This window comes from Myodes glareolus, chromosome 1 (genome assembly GCF_982192425.1).
Source record: "Myodes glareolus chromosome 1, mMyoGla1.1, whole genome shotgun sequence".
Classification (NCBI taxonomy): Eukaryota; Metazoa; Chordata; class Mammalia; order Rodentia; family Cricetidae; genus Myodes; species Myodes glareolus.
In genome coordinates, this window is record NC_142026.1 from 59,932,477 (window position 1) to 59,956,182 (window position 23,706).

Here is a 23,706-nt window from a genome sequence, read left to right on the forward strand (position 1 = left end):
CTAGACCACCATACCAGCCTTTGGGGATAGCCTAGACCACCATACCAGCCTTTGGGGATAGCCTAGACTGCCACACCAGTCTTTGGGGATAGCCTGGACCACCACACCAGCCTTTGGGGATAGCCTGGCTTTAGGCAGAAAAAACTAAAGGCTTTTCTCCACTTATAGATCCCTACTTCTATAAACTTTCCCAAGCTGGAAGGCAGCTTTGGTACATGTGTCCTCCAGAGCTCGCTCATAGCCTGGTACAAGATTGCTGTCTAGCAAAGTGTCTGTGTGAAGGTTTAGGGTGCAACAACATCTGCCTTCCCTGCAGGGGTCCCACATATGAAAAAAAACAACTCCTAGCCTCATTGTAGGGAGGACATCATTGTCAAATTTGAAAGTAGGTGAGCGCAGTTTGCCATCTTATCTGGCCTGTCCAGTTCTTGACTGGGAAGGGGTTAGAAGGGTCTTAGGACAGCTCATCATCCCCACCCCCACTCTAGCTTGTCTCTGAGGCTCAGCACTGGAGCTCTGGACCCCACAGGTGTTTCCAGAGCCTAATAGTGTCCTGGGGGCTGACTGGATGCACCAGCAGCAAGCCTCGTATTGTGCAGGGGTCCCTGGTGCGATCTGCTGGCCAGGCTGTGAGGAATCCTGGATGGGCACGGGGCACTAAGCCCAGGGCACGGAAGCAGAAGCCAGTGTAGACATCATCAAAGGGGAAAGGCACCACACGGGCTGCTGCCTGCAGCAGCCAGGGGGCCAGGCGTCCTGAGATGACATAACCACCTCCACTTGCGTAGGCTGGGTAGTCACCTTCAAAGAAGGTCCTCGGCACATAGAAAGGGCCAGGCTTGCGGAGTGGCTTGGCCTGGGTGAAGACCTCACCCAGGTAGAGGCTATGGGCCCAGGTGGGTGGTAGGGTCTGCAGGTGCTCCAGCAGGGCAGGGATATGCACGAAGGCGTCGTCCTGAACCTGCAGAACAAAATTCACATTGGGGCAGTGGTGGCTCAGCCAGGTCAGCAGCAGCAGGTCTTTGAGTGTCCGGTTGTAGGGAACGTCCAGGAAGTCCCAGAGCAGCAAGTCACCGTAGTGCTGGCTCTCCCATGTCACCAGTGATCTTAGGTCAGGCCCGCCCATTCCTAGTGGGGACCCCAGCAGGAAGAGCAACCGGGTCCCAGCGACTGCACTGCCCCAGGTCTCCCTCACAGCCTGGCGTGCTGCAAAGTGTCCTGGCTCAGACTTGACGGCCAGGAGCAGGTAGGGGACATCTTTATCAGAGCAGCTGGCCACTGGGCTGCCTCCCTCTGTAGGCAACCATAGAGGGAAGCTCCTACAAGCTGCTGACAGCAAGAAGCGCTGAAAGTCCTGGGGGTACAACAAGAAGTCCAAGATCTCCGAGGCTGCAACAGTCCCCCAAGTCTGGCAGTTCGTACTGGGCAGAACTCCCAGGTTCCGCTGCTTCTGGTTCCAGTAAGCCAAGGACAGTGGACCAATCTGACCCAGGCGTGCTGAGAGGTTCATGGGCAGGGTGGGCACAGCATTGTGTGATGTGGGACTGAGCAGGGTGCCCCGGGGTTCAGCCTTGTTAAACCAGGACTCGGATGTCCATTCGATGTACACTTTGAGGCCCAGGAGTGTGAGCAGTGCTGACAGGCAGAGCTGGCACTTGCGGCAACGCATGACCCGGCCCAGGAAAAGGGCCACCAGTGGTGCTGCAAGAGTCACAAGGAGTCACAGAGGGTGCAGCGTGGACCTCCAAAGAGGGCCCAGCCGAGCCCAGACAAGCAACCTAGGGCTTACCCCGACCCAGCCAGCTGGTAATGGCTTCAAAGACCCTGACCCTAGGCAGCCTGGCTTATAGTCCCTAATTGTCACATTACCTTAGACTGAGCTCCACACCCGCATCCTATTTTTTCCCTTTCCTGGAGTCAAGGTGTTGATGTATTTGCGGCATCGCTTCAACGCCATTCCTATCTCCTTTCCTCCACTCTTCTGTCTCTTTTAGGAGTCCCAGCTCCCCGGGGAAACCCCTTTTACCTTCTTGGAAACCTACCTAACTCCTCTAGTAACCCCACCCCAGGGCCCGCCCCGGGTACCTCTGGGTTCGGCTTCCGCCAGCTCTGGGGGGGTCCTTGGGTCAAGCCCTGCCGGGACTCCCAGCTTGCAGCTGTGTGTCCTCCGGCTGCCGGCCCAGCCCTGGAGTCTGGAGGGGCGGGTGAGCCGGGAGGAGGCGGGAGGGGCCCCTGGGGCCGGGAGGAGTCAGGGCGGGGCTGGAGGGGAGGCAGACGGGGAGACGCGCTCTGGCGAGTTAGGGCTGGTTTCCTGGTGAGACGTCAGGAAAGGTGCAGGGATGGTCAAATCGTGGACCCGGACCGCGGACTGCGAGGGCCTGGAATTTCTGGGCCCCAAAGAGAAAAGAGAAGGGAGGCCAAGGGATTGGTTCGAGGTCACCGCCAGGTGTGTGTGTAGGGGCCGCGAGGCAATTAGAAGAGAAGGGTGAGGCAGAAAAGAGACAGACCACAGATGGCCGGGGTCAGAACAGAGCCTAACTAACCAGAGAAGAGTCAGAGGAGCCCGGGAGGACCCAAAGAAGAAAGGAAGGGCCAGGGAGAAGCGTAAGCAAGGAAAGCAATAAAGGATGGTAAAGTGAGGTGCACTGAGAGCCCCCAGCTAGGGGCCTGCACCTCCTCCAACTTGTACTTGAGCCACTACCAGCCTTCCACCTTCATTCAGATGGTAGGCGCCCCGCCCTGTGATGCTCTGGGCTTTATGCCCCACCCCTGGGGCAGGAGGGTTTCTGACTGTGTTTACATCTCTGCCCTAGGGCCTCTGTAGTTGAAGCTGTGCCAGCAAGTCTGGGGAGGCCAGCAAGGTGGGGCCTTCCCAGATCTCCAGGGACCTAGGTTGAGAGGAAGCCTGCTCCCCACCTCCCAAGCCCAGGCTGACCTCTTGCAGCCTACCTGGTTTGGTGGACTGTCTAGATATAACAGGAACCAGTGTACTAGCACCCGAGTCTGTTATCAGTCCAGCCCTGATTTCCTCCCTCCAAGTTTGAAGAATGGATCCCATGGGAACAGATGGAGGAAATGGTGAGTGCTAATGGGATAAGAGCTCCAGTAGGGAAGATAGCCAACGGCCAGGCGGGGTCAAGCCCACCGCCTTGGGAGAGGCTGGATAAGGCCTCTCGGTTCTCCTGGCTCATCTCCCTCTATGGCACTGAGGCTCTGTGACTGGCATCCTCCTCCTGGGGCCTACAGTCCAGCGGAAAGCAAGCAATGCTGGGCCAAATCTGACAGGTGTGCAGCCTAGGTCCAATTGGGAAATCCATACAGCTGCTGCAACCAGCAGAGCTCAGTAGAAAGCCGCTATTAACAAAGAACCTAGGATTGAGTAACAAAGGGTCAGAGGCAGAAGATTACTTTTAGGGACCATGGTTTGGAACATTTTCACTATCTGCTCCCATCTAGTTTTTGGCTACTTTTGGGTCCATGTTCCAATCAGCCAAACAACCAGCCAGACCACTTCTGTGGCACAGAGTAACTTATTAGATCCAAAAAGCACACCTGTTCAACAGATTTGGCCCAACTGTCCTCACCACACACTCTACACACTTTCAGGTTTTTACCTATATACATTTCAAATTCTTTTTCTTCCATATATGGGAGTTTTGCCTGCCTATATGTCTCTGATCAGTTGCATGCCTGGTGCCTCTGGAGGCAAGAAGAGGGCATCAGATCCTCTTGAACTGGAGTTAGACAGCTGTGAACTGCCCTGTGACTGCTAGCAATCAAATGTGGGCCCTCTGCAAGAGCAGTCGATGCTCTTAACCACTCAGCCATCTGCCAGCCCTTCTCTTTTGTATCCCTTGTGATCCTTTGGCTTCAGCTTCCCTGGTGCAGGAACGCTGGTTTGGGGGAAGTACTGAGTATTGAACCTAGGGCCTTGTGCATGCTACCACTGGGCAGTACTACCCCAGCTTAGAGTCAGTCGGGGCCCAGTTAGGTCTGCCTCCCTCTGGAGGAAGTGGATCTGATTCTAGAGTTTATGGCTTTGTTAGCAGTAGAGGACACTCTTGACTCTCTTTTTATTAATTAACTTTGAGATAGAGTCTCACACTGTAGCTCTGGTGGGTCTGGAACTTGCTATGTAGACAAATTTGTCTGCCTTCTGCCTCCTGAGTGCTTTCTGAAGTCTTAAGAATAATGAACACATGGGGCTGGAGGGATAGCTCAGTAGTTAAGAGCAATTATTGCTTTTGCAGAGAACCCAGGTTTTAATTCCCAGCACCTACACAGGAGCTCACAACTACCTATAACTCCAATTTCTAGGGATCCAATGCCGGCTTCTGGCTACTATGGGGACTGCATACACATGGTGACTTAACATTTATGCACATAAATAAATCTTTAAAGAATAGTGGGCATCCAGGGCCCAGGTGAGGTCATCACCAGATGATTCTGTTGGCTCCTTGGTATTGGCAAAAGAGCCTTGAAGTGGCTGGGTGCGGGGGTCAAGTCCTGATGACTCTTGAGTCCACCCCATTCCAAGAATGAAGTTCTGGGGCTGTCATTGAGCTCTGAAGTTCTCAGACTGGCTCTACACACACCCTCTGAGGACTCAAGAGCGCTCCAAAAAATCCCAGCACCCAAACCATCTTTGTGGCCACTGCTGTCAGCACAGGAGCCATGGGTACATATTGCAGTTGGCAGCTTATTGGCATCCACCACAGGTCATCTGAGATGCCCTACAGGGCACACATGCCAGAATCTCTAGCATCCCCCCCCTTTTTTTTTTCCAACTTGGAGCTTCTGTGCTCACGCCCAAAGTTCCAGCTCCCCCCCTTTTGTTTTGCTTTGTTTTTTTGAGACAGGGTTTCACTGTAGATTTTGGAGCCTGTCCTGGAACTAGCTCTTGTAGACCAGGTTGGCCTCGAACTCACAGAGATCCGCCTGCCTCTGCCTCCCGAGTGCTGGGATTAAAGGCGTGCACCACTACCGCCAGCTTAATTTTGAACCTTTAGAACTATCCATCTGGATCCAGTTGGGAGGAAAAGCCACAAGGTAATGCGAACAGGGACGTTTAATATAAAGAATCATACATTTGCACGGTGTATTGGGAGTCGTGACAGTCACTGGTAACATGGGTACCAGGAGTCATTCAGTCAATAGGGTTCCTGGGGAACCACTGTACACTTCAAGCTCCAGGCAGTCCTGACCTTTCTGTTGGGTTCTTTCCAGCGCCCTCTACTGATGAAATCTGTTGTGCCGGATGAAGGGACCATTTTCCCAAGGGCTAGGATCCATTTTCACAGAACAGGAAAACCCCACATTTGACAAGTCAGTAAATCGTTCCAATTTTAGTATGTGTGCTGCTAAAGCGAGCATGCAAGCCTGTAAATCCATGGGCGATGCCATGGGGCTTGGGGTGCTGCTGGCCTTTAATGAATGTGGCCAAGAATGCTCCACCTGTGGAGTTGATGCACACTGCACAAGGAGGAACCACCACTGTAAAGAACCAACAGCCTCTCATGTTGGCCACAGTCCTGCTGACATGTATGTGGACAGTTTGGGGGAATGCTCTTGGTGAGCAGGGATAATGAGAAACCGTGGCGCTGTGAGCAGCTGTCCATGGAGGGCTGTCAGCCATGGTGACAGCTGTTTGACAGCTGCAGGCAAACACCAGTCAGCACCCTGACTCAGCCTTCTTATTTGCCAATGCTCCTTTGGGTTGAATGGACCTCACTGGAAGCCAGAGTGAGAAAACATCACACTCCACAGAGCCCCACAAGATCCTGCAAGAGTGGGGCCACAGGCTAGGGAGAGACTGCTGGTGTGTTCTGAGGCTGCTGGTCTGGCTCCAGCTTCAGGCCCTGGGCCCAGTCAGTGCCAAGGACCTCACAATGGGGCAACATTTCTTCTACCAGGATCTGAGTGAGGCCTGGGTGGGACACGGCAGGGAGGTCTGAGATGTCCAGCCTGCGGAGACTCCTGAAGGGTGAGAAGGACGGCTATGAGAGCGGCATCTGTGTGCGACTGTAAGAAGAGGGTGGGTTTGACCCTAATTTCAACTAATAGTTTCTCTTTTTATTCTTTGTGGGTGTGTGTGCGTGGATGGATGGATCCCAGGGCTTCACACATTCTGCTGCTGACCCACACCCCTAGCCCCTTACTGGTACATTCTAAGCAAACACTCTAGCTCTGACATGCTCCCAGCCCCTCACTGAGGGACTCTAGACAGGGGCTCCACCACTGAGCCACATACTGGGGGACTCTACACAACTATTATCACTGACCCACACCCGTAGCCCTCCAGTAAAACTCTACAGCTATCTAAATATGTGAGATTTACTGCTCTCCCCAACAGTGTGACTGCCACAGAGTTTCTGTCCGTATACAAAGGAAGCAAGCCTGGGAGTCAGTTCTTTCTCAAGACACAGAATGCTCAGTTACGCTCACCTACCACAGGTTAGTACCTGTGATCACGACAGGGAGGGTACAGACAGATGGCTAGCAGCACCCAGAACCCCCTCCTGGCTCTGCTGGCATAGGGTCGGTCTGGGCCGAGATCTTACTGGAGGTGGTGGAGGCAGGCAAGGCCCCGTTCTGAGACTTGGGGGCACCCGGCCAGCGAGAGCTCCTGCAGCGAGTCAGCCAGAAGGTAGAGACGGCTAAGGCACCAGTCATCCACATTGGGGCAGCGCTGCAGCGACAGGAACCGCAGCTCCTTCAAGGGCACTGCTGGATGAGAAGGTGGGTGGCACCAGGGGCCTTTCTGGAGCCCAACACCAAAGGGGAATCCACTCCCCTGGCCTACTCACGGAGGTTGCTCATGCCCTGGTAGTTGATGGCACAGCCACTGGCATCCACAGCCTCCACAGGAACCTTCCGGAACTCCAGGAACTCAGTAGGAAAATGGCCATGCTCATTTGGACGGATCCACTCCTTGTCCTGAAACCTAGAATGAAGAGTAGGGAGATGACATTTCCTGGCTTCCCAAGTGTGGCCACCCTAGCAATGGTGGCAGGTCGGCACCCTCCTCACTCCATCACACAGGACACCAGAAGCCCAGATACTGTCCAGCGTCAGAGCCAGGAACTGAGCTGGGCATGGCTGCATGTCTAGAAGCCCAGCATTTGGGAGGCTGAGACCAGAGCATTGGGAATTCAGGGTCAGCCTGGGCTACAGAGTGAGACACCCCCGCCTCCCAGCATACATTTATTGAAGGAAAGAGCTACATGTGTGAGTCCCTGCTGACAGCTATTTTCAGACACACATCTCATTCTAAGGAGTCGGCAGAAGTCCTCAGGCCAGGTAGGAGTACATAAAGTCTATAGAAACTGAGCATTTTTCCAGAAGGAAGAAAAGAAAACATCCAGGGGGGCTGACAAGAGATGGTTTAGTGGGTGAGGCTGCCTGCTGCCAAGTCTGACAGCCAGTTAGTTCCTCAGGGCCCCCATGGTGAAAGGAGAACTCACTTCTTTAAGTTGTCCTTTGACTGCCACATACACACAGTGGCAAAAGAACACCCTCATATACTAAATAAGTAAATGTTAAAAACATATATATTTAAAACTGGGCGGTGGTGGTGCCTTTGATCCCAGCACGAGGGAGGCTGAGCCCTCTGAGCTCAAGGTCTATGAAGCGAGTTGCAGGACAGCCAGAGCTGTTATAGAGAAACCCTGTCTTGAAAAACAAACACAAAAAATAAAAACAAAATAACCCCCTATATATGGTTTTTTATATATACATTTTTTAAAAGGGGAAAAAGGAGCATAAAGACCTTTTTTGCTGTTTGCTTTTTGAGGGAGGGTCTTGGGTCTCACTATGTAGCCCATATTGGCCTACAATTTCTAACTCTTCAGCTTCAACCTTCAAAGCTGGGATCTCAAGGATATGCCACCATGCCCAGCTAGGAGATCCACTCAGTCTGCCCTCCTCTACCTCCCCAGAGCTGGGGTCAGAGGAGTGTGACACCTCACCAGGCAAAAAAACACTTTTTTGAGGTGGGGTTTTGCTCTATAGCCCAGGCTGAACTCGTCAAGAGTAGCCGGGAGCAAGGATTTGCACATCACCCAGCTGCCTGGTGTGACTGAGCACTGAGACATTCCACTTCATGACAGCTGTTTAGACTGAAATCCCAGTCTTGAAAGCAAACCCTGTATTAGTAATGCCACACATAATTCTTTTACTTATTTATGGTGTTTCTGAGACAGTCACACTATATATATATTCTGGCTGTCATAAGACTTACTCTGTAGACCAGATTGGCCTCTGAACTCACAGAGACCCACCTGCCTCTGTCTCCCAAGTGCTGGGACTAAAGATATGTGCCACCATGTGTAGCTATATCTAATTTTTAAATTATTTTTTAAAGGAAGAAGTCTTAAGATATAGCCATGACTGGCCTAGAACTCATAGAGACCCACCCTTCTTTGCCTCCATGTGCTGGGATCAAAGGGCTGGCTGTTAATTTAAAATTTGTGTGTATTTGTATGTCTTTGTGTGTGTGTCTACAAGTGTGCAGGCATGTAAGCCAGTGATGTCGGTCATTGCCATCAGTTGCTTTTCTACTACATGTTTTGAGACAGAACCACTCACCTAGAGCTTGCTAGTCAGGCTAGGTGGCTGGCCAGCCAGAGAGCCTCAGGGATTGTCCTGCCTTTACCCCCTTGGCAGTGGGATCAGGGTGTACCCCACATGCCTGACTTTTACAGGGGCGCTAGACTCATATCCTCATGCATATGTAATAAGCACTTTACCAGCTGAGCCTTCGCCTCAGCTCTGTATGCCAGCTCATTTTATAAATGACAAACTCGAGTCCAGGAACAAGTCCCCTGGTACACAGCTGTTAAGACAGCAGAGATGCTCCACCCTCCCACATCCTCTCATGACAGCTGTCGTACTTCACTGCGCCTCCCTGCTTCAGGATGAAGAGGGCACCTGTGACATATGGGCCATATTTCTCCTGGATGTCAGCGAAGGATCTGTGGAGAAAATGAGAGCAAAGGTGAAGCCTGGGGCCTCTCACTATGTGCCAGTTCTATGAGGGAAGACTACAGGGCAGCAGGCAAGTATTGACTAGCTTGCTGCAAACCTGAGTGCCTATTCAGTGCCATGTACTGGGATCACAGTGGACAAAGCACATCACTGTCTGGTAGTGGGGGAGAGATAACAAAGCAAGAAGTAACTGCGAATCGCAGAAAAGCAGTTCTGAGAAGAAGACAAATCGGGGGCAGCCTGAGAGTGGAGACTCATGTTAAAAATCATTTCTTGGTCAGGTACAGCACACACAGGAGGTAGAAGCAGGAGGATCAGGGCTCAAATCTAGCCAGGCTGAGCTATGAGAACCTCCCTCAATAACAAAACAAATCAAACAAAAAATGAAGCTGGAGATGGCTCAGCTCAGTTGAGGGCACTTGCTGCTCTTGCACAGTATTCAGCTGGATTCCCAGCACCCCACATCCAGTGGCTCAGAACTGCCTGAACTACAGCTCCAGAGAGCAGGGTAAAAGCGAGCAGTAAGAGAATGGATGTGGTAACTGTGATGGTTTGAATGAGAATGACTCCCATAGGCACATGTCTGAATGCTTGGTCCCCAGTTGGCAGAACTGTTTGGAAAGAATTAGGAGGTGTGGCCTTCTTAGAGGAAGTGTGTCACTGAGGGTGGGCTTTGAGGTTTCAAAATCTCATGCCAGGCCCAGTATCATGCTCTTTTTTTGGGCTTGCAACCTGTGGAGCTACTGCTCCAGTGCCAGGCCAGCCTGCCACCATGCTCCCCCATCATGATGGTCATGGACTAACCCTTTGGAACTGGGAGCAAGCCCCCATTTAAATGCTTTCTTTTAAAAGCTGCCTTGGCCATGATTTTTCTTCATAGCAATTGAACAGTGACCAAAATACTAACCTTAAAATGAAAGGTTATCAGGGCAGGTCACACACAGTGAAGTGGTGGGATTGACCCTGGGAATCCTGACACTGGTAGACTAGATGTGAAGGCAGAGAGAGACCACAGACGATGCCTTCAAATTCACCCTTAGCAACTGGGTGGCCAGTTGGGAATGGCTTGAGAGGAAGATTTCTTTTAAAAGGGAAATATGAGAGATATGTTTTAGCCACATATGTCTGAAAAGTCAGCCTGACCCCCAAGCAGGGCTGGTGGTGGAGTGCCTATAGAGTGGAGTCTCAGAGAAGGGATGGCCCAAAGAGGAAGATGTGAGCTGGTTAAGCTGGCAGTGGAAGCCACAGCTTGGCCTGGGACTGACTAAACAGGCGCAGGGTGGGGGGGGGGGGCTGTGTCTTGCCAAGCCACAGGTTCTCACCGATTCTTCCGGTTTCCCTTCAGTATCTGCTTCCGAAGCAGGTACTCTCTCAGAGCATGGATGTCATGGAAGTAGTCCGAGAGGAACTGTAACAGTGTTCTTTTCTTCCGACTGCTATCTGGGGTCACGGGCTCACTCATGCTACGGATGCCCCTGGCCCTCCCATTCCATTCTCGGGCACCCAAGCGCAGGAACTGGAGAAGGGGAGAGGGAAAGGATTGGGGTGAGCCTGGAGATGGATTCCACACCCAAATCTTACACCATGACTTTTAATTTTACCCCTCAGTGCGGCCAGTCTTGATTTTCTCAAGATCTTCTAATTTTCCACCAAATCCTTATTTTTTTTTGCCCCAAACTCCCATTATACTTTAATTTCTCATCAATTCACTTTTTTTGGGGGGGGGCAACATATGTATGCAGTATGCATTCTTGTGCCAGAGGTTGAGGCCAGGTTCTTCCTTAATTGCCCTTTACTATATATATTGAGGCAGGGTCTCTCACTTGTACCTGGAGCACCCCATCTCAGCTACTCTAGTCAGTCAGTTTGACTGAGGAGAGTGCTGGGATTACAAGTGGGCTGCCATGCCTGGCTTTCAGCAACTCTGGTAGTCATGCACTTCAACGTGAGCTTTAACAATGACCCAGATTTTACCCAGCTCTTCCTAGGGTCTTGCTTAACTACTAATTTCTTGGCTGCCCCTTCATGGTCGATGTAACTTTCAGTGTTAGGGTATCAACAAAGCACTCTACCACTAACTACATTCTCCAATTTAATGACTATTGGGAGTTCTAGGAATTTCCCTCGGACTCTTCCTCGGAACTCCACATTCACTCTTTGGTTCCTGCCTGCAACATCGAGTCCTTTCATTTCCTCCCTCCCTCCCTCCCTCCCTCCCCCTCCTCCTCCTCCTTCTTCTCTCTCTCTCTCTCTCTCAATCTCTCTTGATTTTTCGAGACCAGGGTTCTCTGTAGCTTTGCAGTCTGTCCTAGAACTAGCTCTTGTAAATCAGGTTGGCTTCGAACTCACAGAGATCCGCCTACCTCTGCCTCCGGAGTGCTGGGAATAAAGGCGTGCGCCGCCACCGCCCACCTTGAGTCCCTTTATTTTCTACTAAGGTTTACTTGTTTATTTACCGACGGGATTCCTGATCCCCCTGCCTCCGCAATCCCAACTGCTGGTATTAGGAGATCCTTAAATTCCCCAGGAATTTCGCGCAAAAGTATCCTTAATTCTTTCTGCATTCCCCCAAATCCCAGAATCTCGTTCAATCCTTCCAGGTCCCATTCAAGACGCTTTCCCAGGATTAGAAGTCTTAGTCCTCTGATTGGCTAGTCCGCCCTCATCCATTGGTTTCTCTACCAAGCCTCCGCCCAGCGAAGCCCGAGACTCTCTGTGGCCCCAGAGAGGCCCACTGGCGTCCCTAGGGCAAGACCCGGCCGGACACACTGTGCCCCCGCAGGCGTTTGCTTCCCTCGAGGCTGACCGAGGTCTCGAGGGGAGCTGCAAAGTGAACTACAGTTGGAGGGTTCCAGGCGCCGCGGTCACCTACCGCCCTGGGCGCCGCCATCTTGCCCGATGACGTAAGTAAGAAGGGCGGGATTTTCCTGCGCAATACGTGGTTCAGACGCAAACGACTACTTTTGTGGCCACACCCCCTTTTTTCCTTCTTTTTAGCCTTTTAAAATGCACATACTCTTTAATCCCCCCCCCCCTTTTAGAACGGTGTTTTGACACCCTCTGAAGAGGGAGCTTCTTTTCCTGACTGCGGTAGCAATTCTCTTGATTGGTTGCCCGCCCCTTTTGTACCTTTGCCCTCCTTGGCTGTTGCACCTGGTTCCCTCTCTCTCCACTTCTCCCCCTGTTCCCACATGGCCATGTCTGTGCTTCTGGCTATGCTCTCCCATATATCTACAACAAACTTTCTCCTTTACCATACCTAGGAGCCTCCATGTCATTTTTTAAAATTTAATTATTATTTTTTTTTTTTATTATTTTAATTTATATCATTTTGTGTGTGTATACACACCCACATGTCATGGTGCACCTCTAGAGATGAACAGAACATGGGTCACGGAAGTGAATTTAGGACCCCTAGCCAACACGACAAGCACCTTTACCCATAGAGATATCTTGCTGGCCCTATTATGATTAGATTTTTAGAATTTTATTTGATATGTTTGCCTGCATAGATGTCTGCACCACATGTGTGCAATACCTTGAAGACCAGAGGTGGACGTTGAATCCCTGGAGTTGGAGTCGCCAGCCACCATGTGTGTGCTGGGGATGGAACCCAGGTCTTCTGGAAGAGCAGTCAATGCTCTTGTGGTTTTGTTTGTTTGTTTGGTTTGTTTAGTTTCTAACAGGGCCAGGCAATGGAAAGGTGAGCTGGGTAGCCAGGGTAGCCATGTTAGAATTCAGTATAAAAGACTGACTTTAGTTTGGAGTTCACATCTAGACTTTTTTTTTTTCTAAGACAGAGACAGATTTTCTCTGTATAGCACTTGACTGTCCTGGAACTCACTCTGTAGACCAGGTTGGCCTCAAACTCACAGAGATCCATCTGCCTCTGTTTCCAGAGTACTGAGATTAAAGGCATGAACCACCACTGCCCGGTTAAGAGGATTATTTCTTACACAGGGTCTCTCTCAGGTACATTAAGCTGGCCTTGAACTTTATTTTTTTTTCAATTAAAAACTTATTATGAATGTGTGTGTGGGCATGTGCTTATGAGTGTAGGCACATGGTCAGAAGTTTATGGGGCACCGGGAAAAGCCTAGGGCCTTCTCAATGAATGCTAGGTAAACTCTCTCAACTGAGCCACTTGCCCAGCCCCCAAATGCGAAGTCTTGGTGGATACAATCATTCATTCATTCATTCACCAGCATTTACTGAGCTCTCACAGTGAGTTCTGAGAGCCCCTTTCTCAGGGAGTTGCCATTCTAGGCAGAAAAAGGATGGATAAAAAAATGAATAAAAGACTAAAGATACTGTTTGATAAGAAGCAGAAAAATGCCAGGCAATATATTAGGGAGTGGCTGGGGCATAGAATCGCCAGCAAAGGCCTTTGCAAAAAAGGTGCATTTAACTGGAATGAGTGACATGAAAGAAAAAAGTACCTAAAGGTTTGGAGTGAAAATGTTCAGGCACAGGTAAGAGCCAGGGCAAATGCGCTGAAGTAGGCACCAGCTTGCAGAGAGGTAGGAGACAGGACCAGGGAGGTGGGCAGTGGGACTGACTGCGTAGGTCTAGTAGGGTTTTAGTCTTTTTAGAGGGAGAGAGGAGTTTCAAAATCTGCCTTACATGTTGCGAAGACCTGGAGAATGTCTCTTAGAGGGCACAGGTGGACATGAGATCAACATAGAGGCTACTGCTATAGTCCAGGCCCATGAGGAATAGGAACTGGGAAGGGGGTAGTAATGAAAGTTGCTAGAGAAACCAAAAGGTGTTATTTATGGAAGTGGAGAGTCAGGGAGCAGTGGTTTTGGCGAGGTGGGGAATTGGTAGATTGAATGCCCCCAACCACAAATGTCCTTGTTCTGTAGTCCTCAAAGGTGGAGGTGTCAGTGACTCAAAGCCATTTACAGAGGGCTTGCCATTCCAGAGGGCTGAGTCTGTCACAGTGGGGAAGTATGGATGGGAGCATGTGGCAGGCATGGCATCAGAAGCAGGAAGCTGAGAGCTGAAGTACAAAGCAGAGAAAGCAACAGGAAAGGGTCGGGCTTTAAACTCTCAAAGCCCACCTCAGGTGAGGCACTTCCTTGAGCAAGGTGGTTCCTCACAAAGCTCTCCAAGCCACCATGGACCACTCAACTGTCCTGAGTGAGCCGATGGGGGACAATTTCCTTCAAACCACCACACTCTGACTATGTCACTTTATATGGTACAGACACCTCTGATAGTCCCACTCCCTCACTCACCTCTGATAGTCCCACCCCCTCCTCTCTGATAGTCCCACCCCCTCCCCTCTGATAGTCCCACCCCCTCACCTCTGATAGTTCTACCCCTTTTCTTAGTAGTGTATTTATTGCTTTGTAGCCCAGGCTGGCCTGAAACATGTAATCCTCCTGCCTCAGCCTCCCAAGGGCTGGGATCTTAGAGTGTACCTTAAGGCCCAGTTTAAGGATTTTTTTGAGGGGTGGGACCATGAGGGTTTCAAGGCAGGGTCTCACTATGTAGTCCTGGATGTCCTGGAACTCTCTGTAGACCAGACCTTGAACTCAGATCTGCCTGGCTCTGCCTCCCAAGCCCTGGAATCAAAGGTGTTCGACAGCACAGCACAATCAGCCTAAGGACCTTGAAACGGGAATGTTATTTATTGTAGGTGACTGCTGGATGCGAATGTCTTATCAGGATGGCCATTGCAGAAAATGGGAGTCAGGATGCCGGATGCCAAAGACTGGAGTGATGCAAGGAGAGCGGGTAGTCTGGAAGCTCAGAGAGCAGAATGTGGCTTCTCTCCTGGAAACACCCGAGTGTGTATGTGTGTGTGTAAATGTGCCTGCTTGTGCTTGTATGTGTGTGTGTGCCTGCTCATGCTTATGTGTGTGTGTGTGTGCGCGCGCGCCTGTTTGTGCTTTTATGTGTGTGTACCAGACTATGCTTGCATGTATGTGCCTTCCTGTGCTTGTATGTGTGCCTGCTTGTACTTGAATGTGTGCACCTGCCTGTGCTTGTATGTGTGTGTATGCATATATGCTCATGTCGTTGGTGCTGGTGACGGGGCCAGGGGCTTATTGCATGCCAGACAAGCATGAACCATGGAGCTGCATTCTTAACTTGAACCTAGAGTCCTGCTCTGCCACTGAGCTACACCCCCAGTCTCTTGTGGGTTTTGGTTTCGAAGCACATGCTAGTGTAGCACATGTAGCACATGCTAGTGACTACGGATGACATTGAACTCACAACTCTCTTGTTTCCATTTCCCGAGTTTTGGGGTTACAGGCATATACCACCATACCCAGTTAGCTTGATGTGACACTGGACATGGAACCCAGGGCTTCCTGCATGCTAGGCTAGCCCTCTGACAACTGAGGCACATTCCCAGACCTCTTCCCCCCATCTTTGGGTTTTGAGACAGGATTTCATTCTGTTTCCTTGGAAATCAATATATAGATCCTGTTGGCCCCAAATTTGCAGTGACTGTCTTGCCCCTGCTTACCAACTATTGGGATTACAGGTGTGTGTCACCATACCCAACTAACCTTGTGAGGTTTTTTTTTTTTTTCCCTTTTCTTTGAAAAAAATTTTTTGGTGCATGTGGTGGTTTGAAAGAAAATGGCCCCCAAAGGGAGTGGCACTATTAGGAGGTGTGTCACTGTGGGGGTGGACTTTGAGGTCTCTTTTGCTCAAGCATACTCATGGACTTGTATGGGTCAAGGCAGAGCATGACTGGAACTCTTCCCAGTCCTGACCACCTGGAAGTGACACACACAACACAGACATGTCCAAAGCTAGCAGTACTGGCTGCTGTATGGCAGCCTGCAGTCTCCACACAGAGACTCTTCAGGGAGCACTGGTGGCAAAGCCGTGGCAGGGGACAGACAAGGATCAATTTGGGGGATAGCCAAGGGCATTCAACTGAAGAGGCCGAGGAAGGGGGGCTGGAGAGGTGTGAGGACCTCGGAAGGAAGACAGCCCAGCTCCTTCAGATGTCAAGCATCAAGCACCCTGTGCCCGAGGGAGTCAACCTAAGAGGCAAGTATGTGAAGTTAGACCTCTGCCCGAGGCTATGAGATCATGGAGGCTGGACTCCAGAAAGAAAAAAAAAATGTGGCCATCTGATTCAGAGTGAAGAATGGACTTTGGGATGTCTCTTCCAGCCCCTCCTGGATCTTTCTTCTCCCCCATGCCCATCCCGCAGCTTCCCAGGCGACTGGGCCCCTTGGACCTTGCTACTTCCTGCTTTCAGTCCATAGTTCAGACCATGGAGCTGTGGGTACAGCTGAAGCAGGCCGGACTGGAGCTCCTTGGATTGGGTCCACCTCCCCAGGCGCTAATGATGCCCCCGCCAGAGGGGAACCCTGGCCAGACCCTTCTATCCTCAGGGGCAGAACTTGGGAGTGCCAGGGGGCCACTGCTGTGGATCTGGGAGGAGCTGGTGAGTGAAAGTTCACTAGAGAGAGAGAGAAAGAGAGAGAGAGAGAGAGAGAGATATGGTGGGGGAAAGAGTGATAGCAATAGACATGACCGAGGCTCAGCTAGGCCTGCCAGCTCATGCCTGTAATGCAGCACTGAGGCAGGAGAATTTCAAGCTTAAGGCTGCAGATTAACATTGCATGTGAGAATAAAACAAGGCAGAGACAGGTAGAGGTGGGGACAGAGCAAGAGAGGAAGTAATGGCGACAGTCCTGGAGAGAAGCGGAGGAAGGCGTCAGAGATTGAGCTCAGGGATAGACAGACAGGATCTCGGATGGAATGGGACCTGGGAATGACCAAGGGCAGGCCTGAGAAAACAGAACTGGAGATGTGGGGTCAGAGATGAAAAGAAGGGGCCACAGAGATGAAGAGGCAGAGGCCAGCAGAGAAACAGAGGTCAAGAGGTACAGGGAGAAGCAGATGGCATGAAGAACCCAGAATCAGAGAGGTCCCTGGCCAGGCAGGCTGGAACTTGGGCTGAAGCTCCTGGCAGATGTGCTTACTCTGGGTGGCATACCCATGATGCTCCTTTACTCCTGTAGGAGAACCTGCGCCGAGTGGATTTCCAGCTGTTGGGACAGCTGTGTCACCTGGGATTGGAGATGGGGGCCCTGCGGGAGGAGCTGATCACCATCCTGGAAGAGGAGGAGGAAGCAGCGGAGGAGGAAGAGGAGAGCCGTGTTGAAGAAGAGGATGAAGGGCCTCAGGGGAAGCAGGAGGAGGGACATCCAGGGGTCTCCTATCCAGCCCTGTGCCTCCCCGACTTTGAGATAACCATCTGAGGTGATAGAGTTTGACACATAAATGAGATGCAAATTTATGCAAAAGCAAGAAGAGATTCGGGTCCAATCAGACAGAATCAATGGTGTTCCTTCAGCAGGCTGTTCTCAGGAGATTCTGACAATGGAGCCTGGAGATGTGGGCTGGTTTGACTGTAGCTCTATGTGCAGAAATGTTCCCAGTGTGGCCTGAAGAGCCAGTGATTGGCAAAAGTGATGGAGATGTTAGCAGACAGGATGGAAGATCAGTTCAGCCTAGTGTGGTAGATGTCATGGCTATTAAGCGACTGAGACATCACAAGTTCAGAGGGAGATGTGGAATGAGACAAAGGTCAGCGACCTGTGAGGTAAAAGCCTCCCAATACTTAAAATATTGATTACATGTTGAAATGATGTTTTGAATACATGGAATAAAATATAAATTTTGTATGCTTTTATTGTGGTTATATATAACATAAAGCCATTTTCATGTGTGCTATGTGATCTATATGCACACTTGTGTGCAGGTCTGTGTGGCTGTCTTCCACTGTGGGTCTCTCACTGAACCTCACAACTGTGCCTGGGCTAGCCCACGAGTTCCCATGGTCTTCCTGGCTTCCCCATCCCCTTGTTGAGGTTACAGTCTGGGAGCTGGAACCCAGGCCTTTCTGTTTGCACAGCACGCTCTCTTACCCACGGAGCCACCCTGTAGGCTCCTCCTTTTGTTCTTTCTTTTCTTTTTTTGAGATAAGGGCTCTATGTAGTCCTGTAGACTAGGCTGACCTGGAACTCACAAAGATTCTCCTGCCTCTGCCTCCTGAGTGCTGGAGTTAAAGACGTGCACCACCGTGCTTTGTGTTCTTCCTTTCCTTTATTCTGTGTGTTTGTGTGTGAGTGTGGGTTTGTATGCCACAGCATTTGCGGAGGTCAGAGGACAGCCTCAGGCACCAGGCCTTGTCTTCTCCCCTGAGACAGGGTCTCTCATATTTATGGCCGCATGCCGTGTTACCTGGCCTGAGAGTTTCTGCCAATTCTCCTATCTCCACATCTCATCTCTCCATGGAGGCAGGGGATTACAGTTCCTAAGATGTCCAGCTTTACCTTGGTTCTGGGGATTCAAACCAGGTTTTTATGCCCGCAAGCATTTTACCCACCAAGTCATTTCCTCAGTACTCCCTTTTTTTTTTTAAATTATTGTTGCTATTACTATTAATTTGCTTTTTTTACAGGACAGAGTTTCTCTGCGACACAGTACTGGCTATCCTGGAACTCACAGAGATCTTCCTGCTTCTGCCTCCCAAATGTTGGGATTAAAGGCATGTGCCACCACCACCTGGTTCTTTTTAATTAATTAATTTACCCTAAGGATGCTCAATCATACTATAAGGCATTTGCTCGACTATCTTCATGGCAGCATTATTTGTCATAGCCAGAACCTGGAAACAACCTAGATGCCACTCAACCAAAGAATGGATAAAGAAAATATGGTACATTTACTCAGTGGTACTCACTGGTAAAAAATAATGACATCTTGAAATTTGTATGCAAATAGATGGAACTAGAAAAAACCATCCTGAGTGAGGTAATCCAGATCGAGAGAGACGAACATGGTATGTACTCACTCATAAGTGGATATTAGACGTAAACCAATGGATAAACAGCCCATAATTCACGAACCCAGAGAAGCTAAGTAACTAGGGGCTTGTCTTCTTAAAGTGACCTTTACACATAGCAGCCAGGGAACCCTGGGCTGATTAGGGTATTGCCTGGCTGCGTCTTGCCAGATGACAGAGTAGGCCAGCATAATGCCTGAATCCTCACAGTCCCCACAGTCTATCACAGTCTCAACTCTGTTTAAAAGTCTAAAGTTGAAAGTCTCTTCTGAGATTTATGAAATCTCTTGAATATAGTCACCTGTAAAATCAAAATCAAAAACAGATCACACATTTCCAACATACAATGTCACAGAATATACGTTACTGTTCCAAAATGTAGAGAAGAGAGGTTAGTGATGAAATATTGAACCAAAGCAAGACTGAAACCAGCTGGACAAACTCCAACTGTCCATCTCCATGTCTGATATTAAAATGCTCTTCAGAGCTCCAACTCTGTTCAGCTTTGTCGAACACAACACAATTCTTTCTCTTGGGCCAGTTTGACTCCCTGTTAGTTTTCCTTGGCAGACATACCATGACTCTGGCATCTCTAACATCTTGGGTTCTCTAAGACAATCTAGGCTTCAACTTCACAGCTTCACACAATGGCCTCTCTACTAGACCTCCATTCAGGGACACCCCTGACACACACCTGGCCCCAGCAGCTTTCCATAGATTCAGATGCAAATTCCATAACTCATTTCTTCCATCCTTAACTCTAAAGTCAGAGCCATGTGACCAAAGCTGCCACGTTCAGCTGCTTGCTGGGGCCGGAACAGGCCCCTCCTCCAATTGCATTTTTGCCAGCTTTCTGTTTTTGATAGTTTCCTTCACTGCCTGAGTTTAGCTGTCCTGAAACTTGCTCTGTAGACCAGGCTGGAATCAGACTCAGAGATCCACCAGCCTCTGCCTTCCCAGTGCTGGGATTAAAAGTGTGTGCCATCACTGCTTTGCCTAAACTTTTCTTTAATTCCTTTTCACAAGTCGGAAATTCAGCTGGGTGGGATCTTGCCCTGAGGTTACCACACTCTTCATTCCGTCTCTTAGTCTGTTGATCTCCTCAATTACAGGATTTGGCTCCATTCCACTTCTGGTGCTCCTTTCCTCCTCAAATGGTTTTCCTTCCTCAGCTGGCCCCCTTCATTATACATTTCATCAGAGTGACCACTAATAACCACACGGTAGAGTCTACACTAGGCTGTTTTGAGATTTCTTCTGCCAATGGAATTAATTCAAATATCTTCACTTTAGCCTCAGGCAGACTCTTTGGACAAGGGCAAAAGGCAGCCTCCTCCTCCTCCTCCTCCTCCTCCTCCTTCTTCTTTTAATTTATTATACATTATGTATACAGCATCTGCCTTAATGTATCCCTGCCGGCCAGAAGAGGGCACCAGATCTCATTATAGATGGTTGTTGCTGGGAATTGAACTCAGGACCTCCAGAAGAGCAGTCAGTGCTCTTAACCTCTGAGCCATCTCTCAGCCCCAGCAGCCACATTCTTTACCAAAATATCCCAAGAATGATTTCTAGGCAACACACTAAAACTCTTCTCTGAAATCTCTTGATCCAGCCCTGGACAGTTCAAATCATTCTCAGCACCACTGTCATCCCTGTTCCTACTAGAATGGCCCATTAAGCAGTGCTTAAAGCATTCTACTGCTTTCCTAACCTAAGTACCAAAGTTCAAATTCCTCCAAACAAACACTTCTTCAGGCCTATCACAGCAATACCCTGGTACCAACTCTGTCTTTGTTAGGGCTTCTATTGCTGTGAAGACACACATGACCATGGCAACTCTCATAAAGGAAAACATTTTTTTTTTAAAAAAAGATTTATTTATTTATTATGTATACAGTGTTCTGCCTGCATTATGCCTGCAGGCCAGATGAGGGTACCAGATCTCATTACAGATGGTTGTGAGCCATTATGTGGTTGCTGGGAATTAAACTCAGGACCTTTGGAAGAGAAGACAGTGCTCTTAACCGCTGAGCCACCTTTCCAACCCAAAGGAAAACATTTAACAGGGTGACGTACAGTTCTGAGGTTCAGACCATTGCCATCATGGTGGGAAGCATGGCCATGTGCAGGCAGACATGGTGCTGGAGAAGTAGCTGAGAGAGTCTTACAACTTGCAGGCAATAGGAAGTCAACTGACAGTGTAGGAAACTTAAGCAAAAGAGACCTCTGCTCCCATGGTGTCACACTTCCTCTAACAAGGCCACACCTACTTCAACAAGGCCACATCTCCTAATACTGTCACTCTTTTGGGGGGCCATTTTCTTCAAACCACCATATCAACTCAGCCCAAACTACTAAAATTAGGACAGAAGAGAATTCTCTTGGGTGAAGCTAGAAGAGTAGAGGAGAGCAGGGAAGAGCAGAGGAGAATAGAGAAGAGCAGGGGAGAGTAGAAGAGAGCAGGGGAGAGCAGAGGAGAGCAGGGGAGAGTAGAAGAGAGCAGAGAAGAGGTGGGGAGAGCAGAAGAGAGCAGGGGAGAGCAGAGGAGAACAGAAGAAAGCAGAGGAGAAGCTGGGAGAGTAGAAGAGAGCAGGGGAGAGCAGAAGAGGGCAGGGGAGAGCTAGGGAGAGCAGGAGAGAGTAAAAGAGAGCAGGGGAGAGCAGAGGAGAGCAGAGGAAAGCAGGGGAGAATAAAAGAGAGCAGGGGAGAGCAGAGGAGAGCAGGGGAGAGCAGAGGAAAGCAGGGGAGAGTAGAAGAGAGCAGAGAAGAGGTGGGGAGAGCAGAAGAGAGCAGGGGAGAGCAGAGGAGAACAGAAGAGAGCAGAGGAGAGGCTGGGAGAGCAGAAGAGAGCAGGAGAGAGCAGAGGAGAGCAGGGGAAAGCAGGGGAGAGCAGAGGAGAGCAGGGGAAAGCAGGGGAGAATAGAAGAGAGCAGAGAAGAGGTGGGGAGAGCAGAAGAGAGCAGGGGAGAGCAGAGGAGAACAGAGGAGAGCAGGGGAAAGCAGGAGAGAGCAGGAGAGAGTAAAAGAGAGCAAGGGAGAGCAGAGGAGAGCAGGGGAAAGCAGGGGAGAACAGAAGAGAGCAGGGAAGAACAGAGGAGAGTAGGGGAAAACAGGAGAGAGCTGGGGAGAGCAGGAGTAAGTAGAAGAGAGCAGAGGAGGCAGTGCAGGGGCCTGTCTCCCAGTGGCTCAAAACCTGAACCAAAGAGCTGGTTTACACAGCCAGAAAGTGATGAGTGTCCCAGGCACAGTAGGCCTTCGCGGAAGGAGGGCCATGCTGACAGTCAGGACACTGACCCTGTTGCATCAGTCACAACAGGTCCTCTGCTTGAGCTTCCTGGAATACAAGCCCTGGTTGTGAGAAAATGTTACAGGGGAAGAGTGGGGAGAGCTGTTTGAAACAGCTGCGCCAGGGCCACACCTCATGTGCGGTGCTGGAGCTTCCTTGAAGCATCCCTGAGTGTCCAAGTCGTGGTGCTCCCACAAGGTCCTTTCATCTCATACTCAGCCAAGCAGGACACTTGGCAACTGGTGAGTCAAACTGACCATTGTCCCCCACTGATATTCTTGCTCATATACAGAAAAATAAACTTAAGGGGCACTACAGATAAAAGCTGTTTATTAGTATTAGTATGGATTTCAAGTGTGTCAAAGGACTTCAGCAGACATCAGCCCAGTGCTCCACAGAGAGGTGTTTTGGGTCCACCATGTCTGTCTTCCAGAGGCCACATCAGGATACAGCATCAACACTCATCAAATTCAGTCTTGGAGACCTGAACATGGTGCTAGCTAAGGAAGTGCAGACACAGCCTGTTTACCAGCCTTTGTTTCCACAGATCCTAGAAGTTCCCCCAGTGCCTGTTGTACCCTGACCTGAGCCTGCTCTATCAGGACTCCCTGTGTGCTCCCTCTACTTCATCTCCCACAGATAAATGCAATAGATCTCAAGAGAGTTACCTGGGGGAGGGAACAGACGCTTCCCATAACAGGAGCTGACCTGATCCCAGATCTGCCCACACACAGAGTGTCTTCCTGAACCACCTGAAGACAGTGGAGCTCATGGCCTCCCAATCTCTCACCTGGCCAGACCCCATCTTTTCCAAGACACACATAATGCCTCCTCTTCCAGGCTCAGTACGTGAAGCTCCTTCTGAGATAAGTGATCTTGTATGTCTGTCCGTGAGACAGGGGCCATGACGCTGGCAAGCATATAAGACAGTTCTCAAATCAGTTGTGATTCAGATGGTCCCTTATCATCCTGCAGCATCTGTCCCTTCCTGTTGGAGTGAATCCTGCTTGAGAGGGAGTGTCAGACACTGGGAAAACCAGGCAGCTTGCAGTGTCACAAAAGAAAGCAAGCCCTTGTTGGGGACTCCAGGGCCTCTCTCTGTGATGTCCATTCCGAGGACAGAACACAGCAGAGGTCATTGCTAGGCTGGGCAGTTGTCCTCCTAGGAGACAGGTCCCCATCAGTCTGAAACATGGAGGGCTGAAAATTAACACTAGGGAAGCAGAGGACAAGGAGGAGTCCTGAGCAGACATCTGTCCCCACAGCTCATGTGACCCTGGGAGGAGACCAAGCTCAGAAGAGCAGCAGAGCTGACATCAGAGTGGCAGGCCTAAGGGGAGTGCTGGGGCTGATGCTCTTCTCCTCAGAGGGGAACAGAGCCAACACAGAGATCATGCAGCTCCTCTCAACCCCTCCCCACACAGGGAACATCCTCTGGTGGGTCTTTCTGTTCACAGGTGAGGGATCCACCCTGGGGATGGAGTGGGGAGGATGAGCAGGAATGAGCAAGGGTTTCCTGGGGAGAAGAGAATGGAGAGAGGCCACAGGGCATCTGCTTGAGTCTAGGAGACAATAGGAAGCCAGACAGATCCTCAAAATAGGAACC

General features: G+C 50.2%; 4 protein-coding genes and 1 long non-coding RNA gene across 17 annotated transcripts in view; 2 read left to right on the forward strand and 3 right to left on the reverse strand.

Moving 5' to 3' along the window:
• Positions 1–353: 353 nt before the first annotated feature.
• B3gnt8 (UDP-GlcNAc:betaGal beta-1,3-N-acetylglucosaminyltransferase 8) lies at positions 354–4,904 on the reverse strand. The gene is made up of 2 exons (XM_048440983.3): positions 2,086–4,904; positions 354–1,701 (listed from the first exon to the last, which is right to left on the reverse strand). The coding sequence occupies exon 2, from the start codon at positions 1,667–1,669 to the stop codon at positions 503–505; it is 1,167 nt and encodes a 388-aa protein (XP_048296940.1). The 5' UTR covers positions 1,670–1,701; positions 2,086–4,904; the 3' UTR covers positions 354–502.
• Positions 4,905–5,050: 146 nt separating this feature from the next.
• On the reverse strand, positions 5,051–23,126 carry Dmac2 (distal membrane arm assembly component 2). Of its 7 annotated transcripts, none has more exons than XM_087907584.1 (6): positions 22,891–23,126; positions 10,308–10,501; positions 8,892–8,972; positions 6,807–6,943; positions 6,561–6,726; positions 5,051–5,976 (listed from the first exon to the last, which is right to left on the reverse strand). In XM_087907584.1, the coding sequence occupies exons 1-6, from the start codon at positions 22,921–22,923 to the stop codon at positions 5,802–5,804; spliced, it is 786 nt and encodes a 261-aa protein (XP_087763710.1). In that variant the 5' UTR covers positions 22,924–23,126; the 3' UTR covers positions 5,051–5,801. The 7 variants fall into 7 exon arrangements, with proteins under 7 accessions (XP_087763710.1, XP_087763716.1, XP_087763712.1 ...); XM_087907590.1 differs by lacking the exon at positions 22,891–23,126 and adding an exon at positions 11,858–11,951 and having other exon boundaries at positions 6,561–6,723; XM_087907586.1 differs by lacking the exon at positions 22,891–23,126 and adding an exon at positions 11,858–11,951.
• Positions 16,185–17,651, forward strand: Erich4 (glutamate rich 4). Its single transcript, XM_048441073.3, has 2 exons — positions 16,185–16,405; positions 16,986–17,651. The coding sequence occupies exons 1-2, from the start codon at positions 16,232–16,234 to the stop codon at positions 17,223–17,225; spliced, it is 414 nt and encodes a 137-aa protein (XP_048297030.2). The 5' UTR covers positions 16,185–16,231; the 3' UTR covers positions 17,226–17,651.
• Positions 22,414–22,884, reverse strand: LOC148123377 (uncharacterized). The gene is made up of 2 exons (XR_015738260.1): positions 22,769–22,884; positions 22,414–22,600 (listed from the first exon to the last, which is right to left on the reverse strand). It is a non-coding gene; the product is annotated as an uncharacterized LOC148123377 (long non-coding RNA).
• Positions 23,127–23,245: 119 nt separating the features above from the next.
• Positions 23,246–23,706, forward strand: part of LOC125405157 (cell adhesion molecule CEACAM1-like) — a 31,298-nt gene continuing 30,837 nt past the window's right edge. For 6 of the 7 annotated variants that reach the window (XM_087906767.1, XM_087906780.1, XM_087906845.1 and 3 more), the window contains exon 1: positions 23,246–23,557. In XM_087906767.1, coding sequence (XP_087762893.1) covers positions 23,452–23,557 — 106 coding nt within the window. In that variant the 5' untranslated portion in view covers positions 23,246–23,451. The remainder of the gene's footprint in view (positions 23,558–23,706) is intronic. The other variant, XM_087906875.1, reaches the window with a different exon arrangement.

Excerpts from the sequence above, each read along its gene's own strand:
- Erich4 (XM_048441073.3), top strand. The coding sequence starts at position 16,232 with ATGGAGCTGTGGGTACAGCTGAAGCAGGCCGGACTGGAGCTCCTTGGA. Across the intron at positions 16,406-16,985 it reads TGTGGATCTGGGAGGAGCTG|GAGAACCTGCGCCGAGTGGA; the intron begins GTGAGTGAAAGT and ends TTACTCCTGTAG.
- Dmac2 (XM_087907582.1), bottom strand. The coding sequence starts at position 11,549 with ATGCAGAAAGAATTAAGGATACTTTTGCGCGAAATTCCTGGGGAATTT. Across the intron at positions 10,502-11,441 it reads GGGGATCAGGAATCCCGTCG|TTCCTGCGCTTGGGTGCCCG; the intron begins GTAAATAAACAA and ends CCCCTTCTCCAG. Across the intron at positions 5,977-6,560 it reads GCCTGCCTCCACCACCTCCA|GAGTCTCCGCAGGCTGGACA; the intron begins GTAAGATCTCGG and ends CTCACCCTTCAG.
- B3gnt8 (XM_048440983.3), bottom strand. The coding sequence starts at position 1,669 with ATGCGTTGCCGCAAGTGCCAGCTCTGCCTGTCAGCACTGCTCACACTC.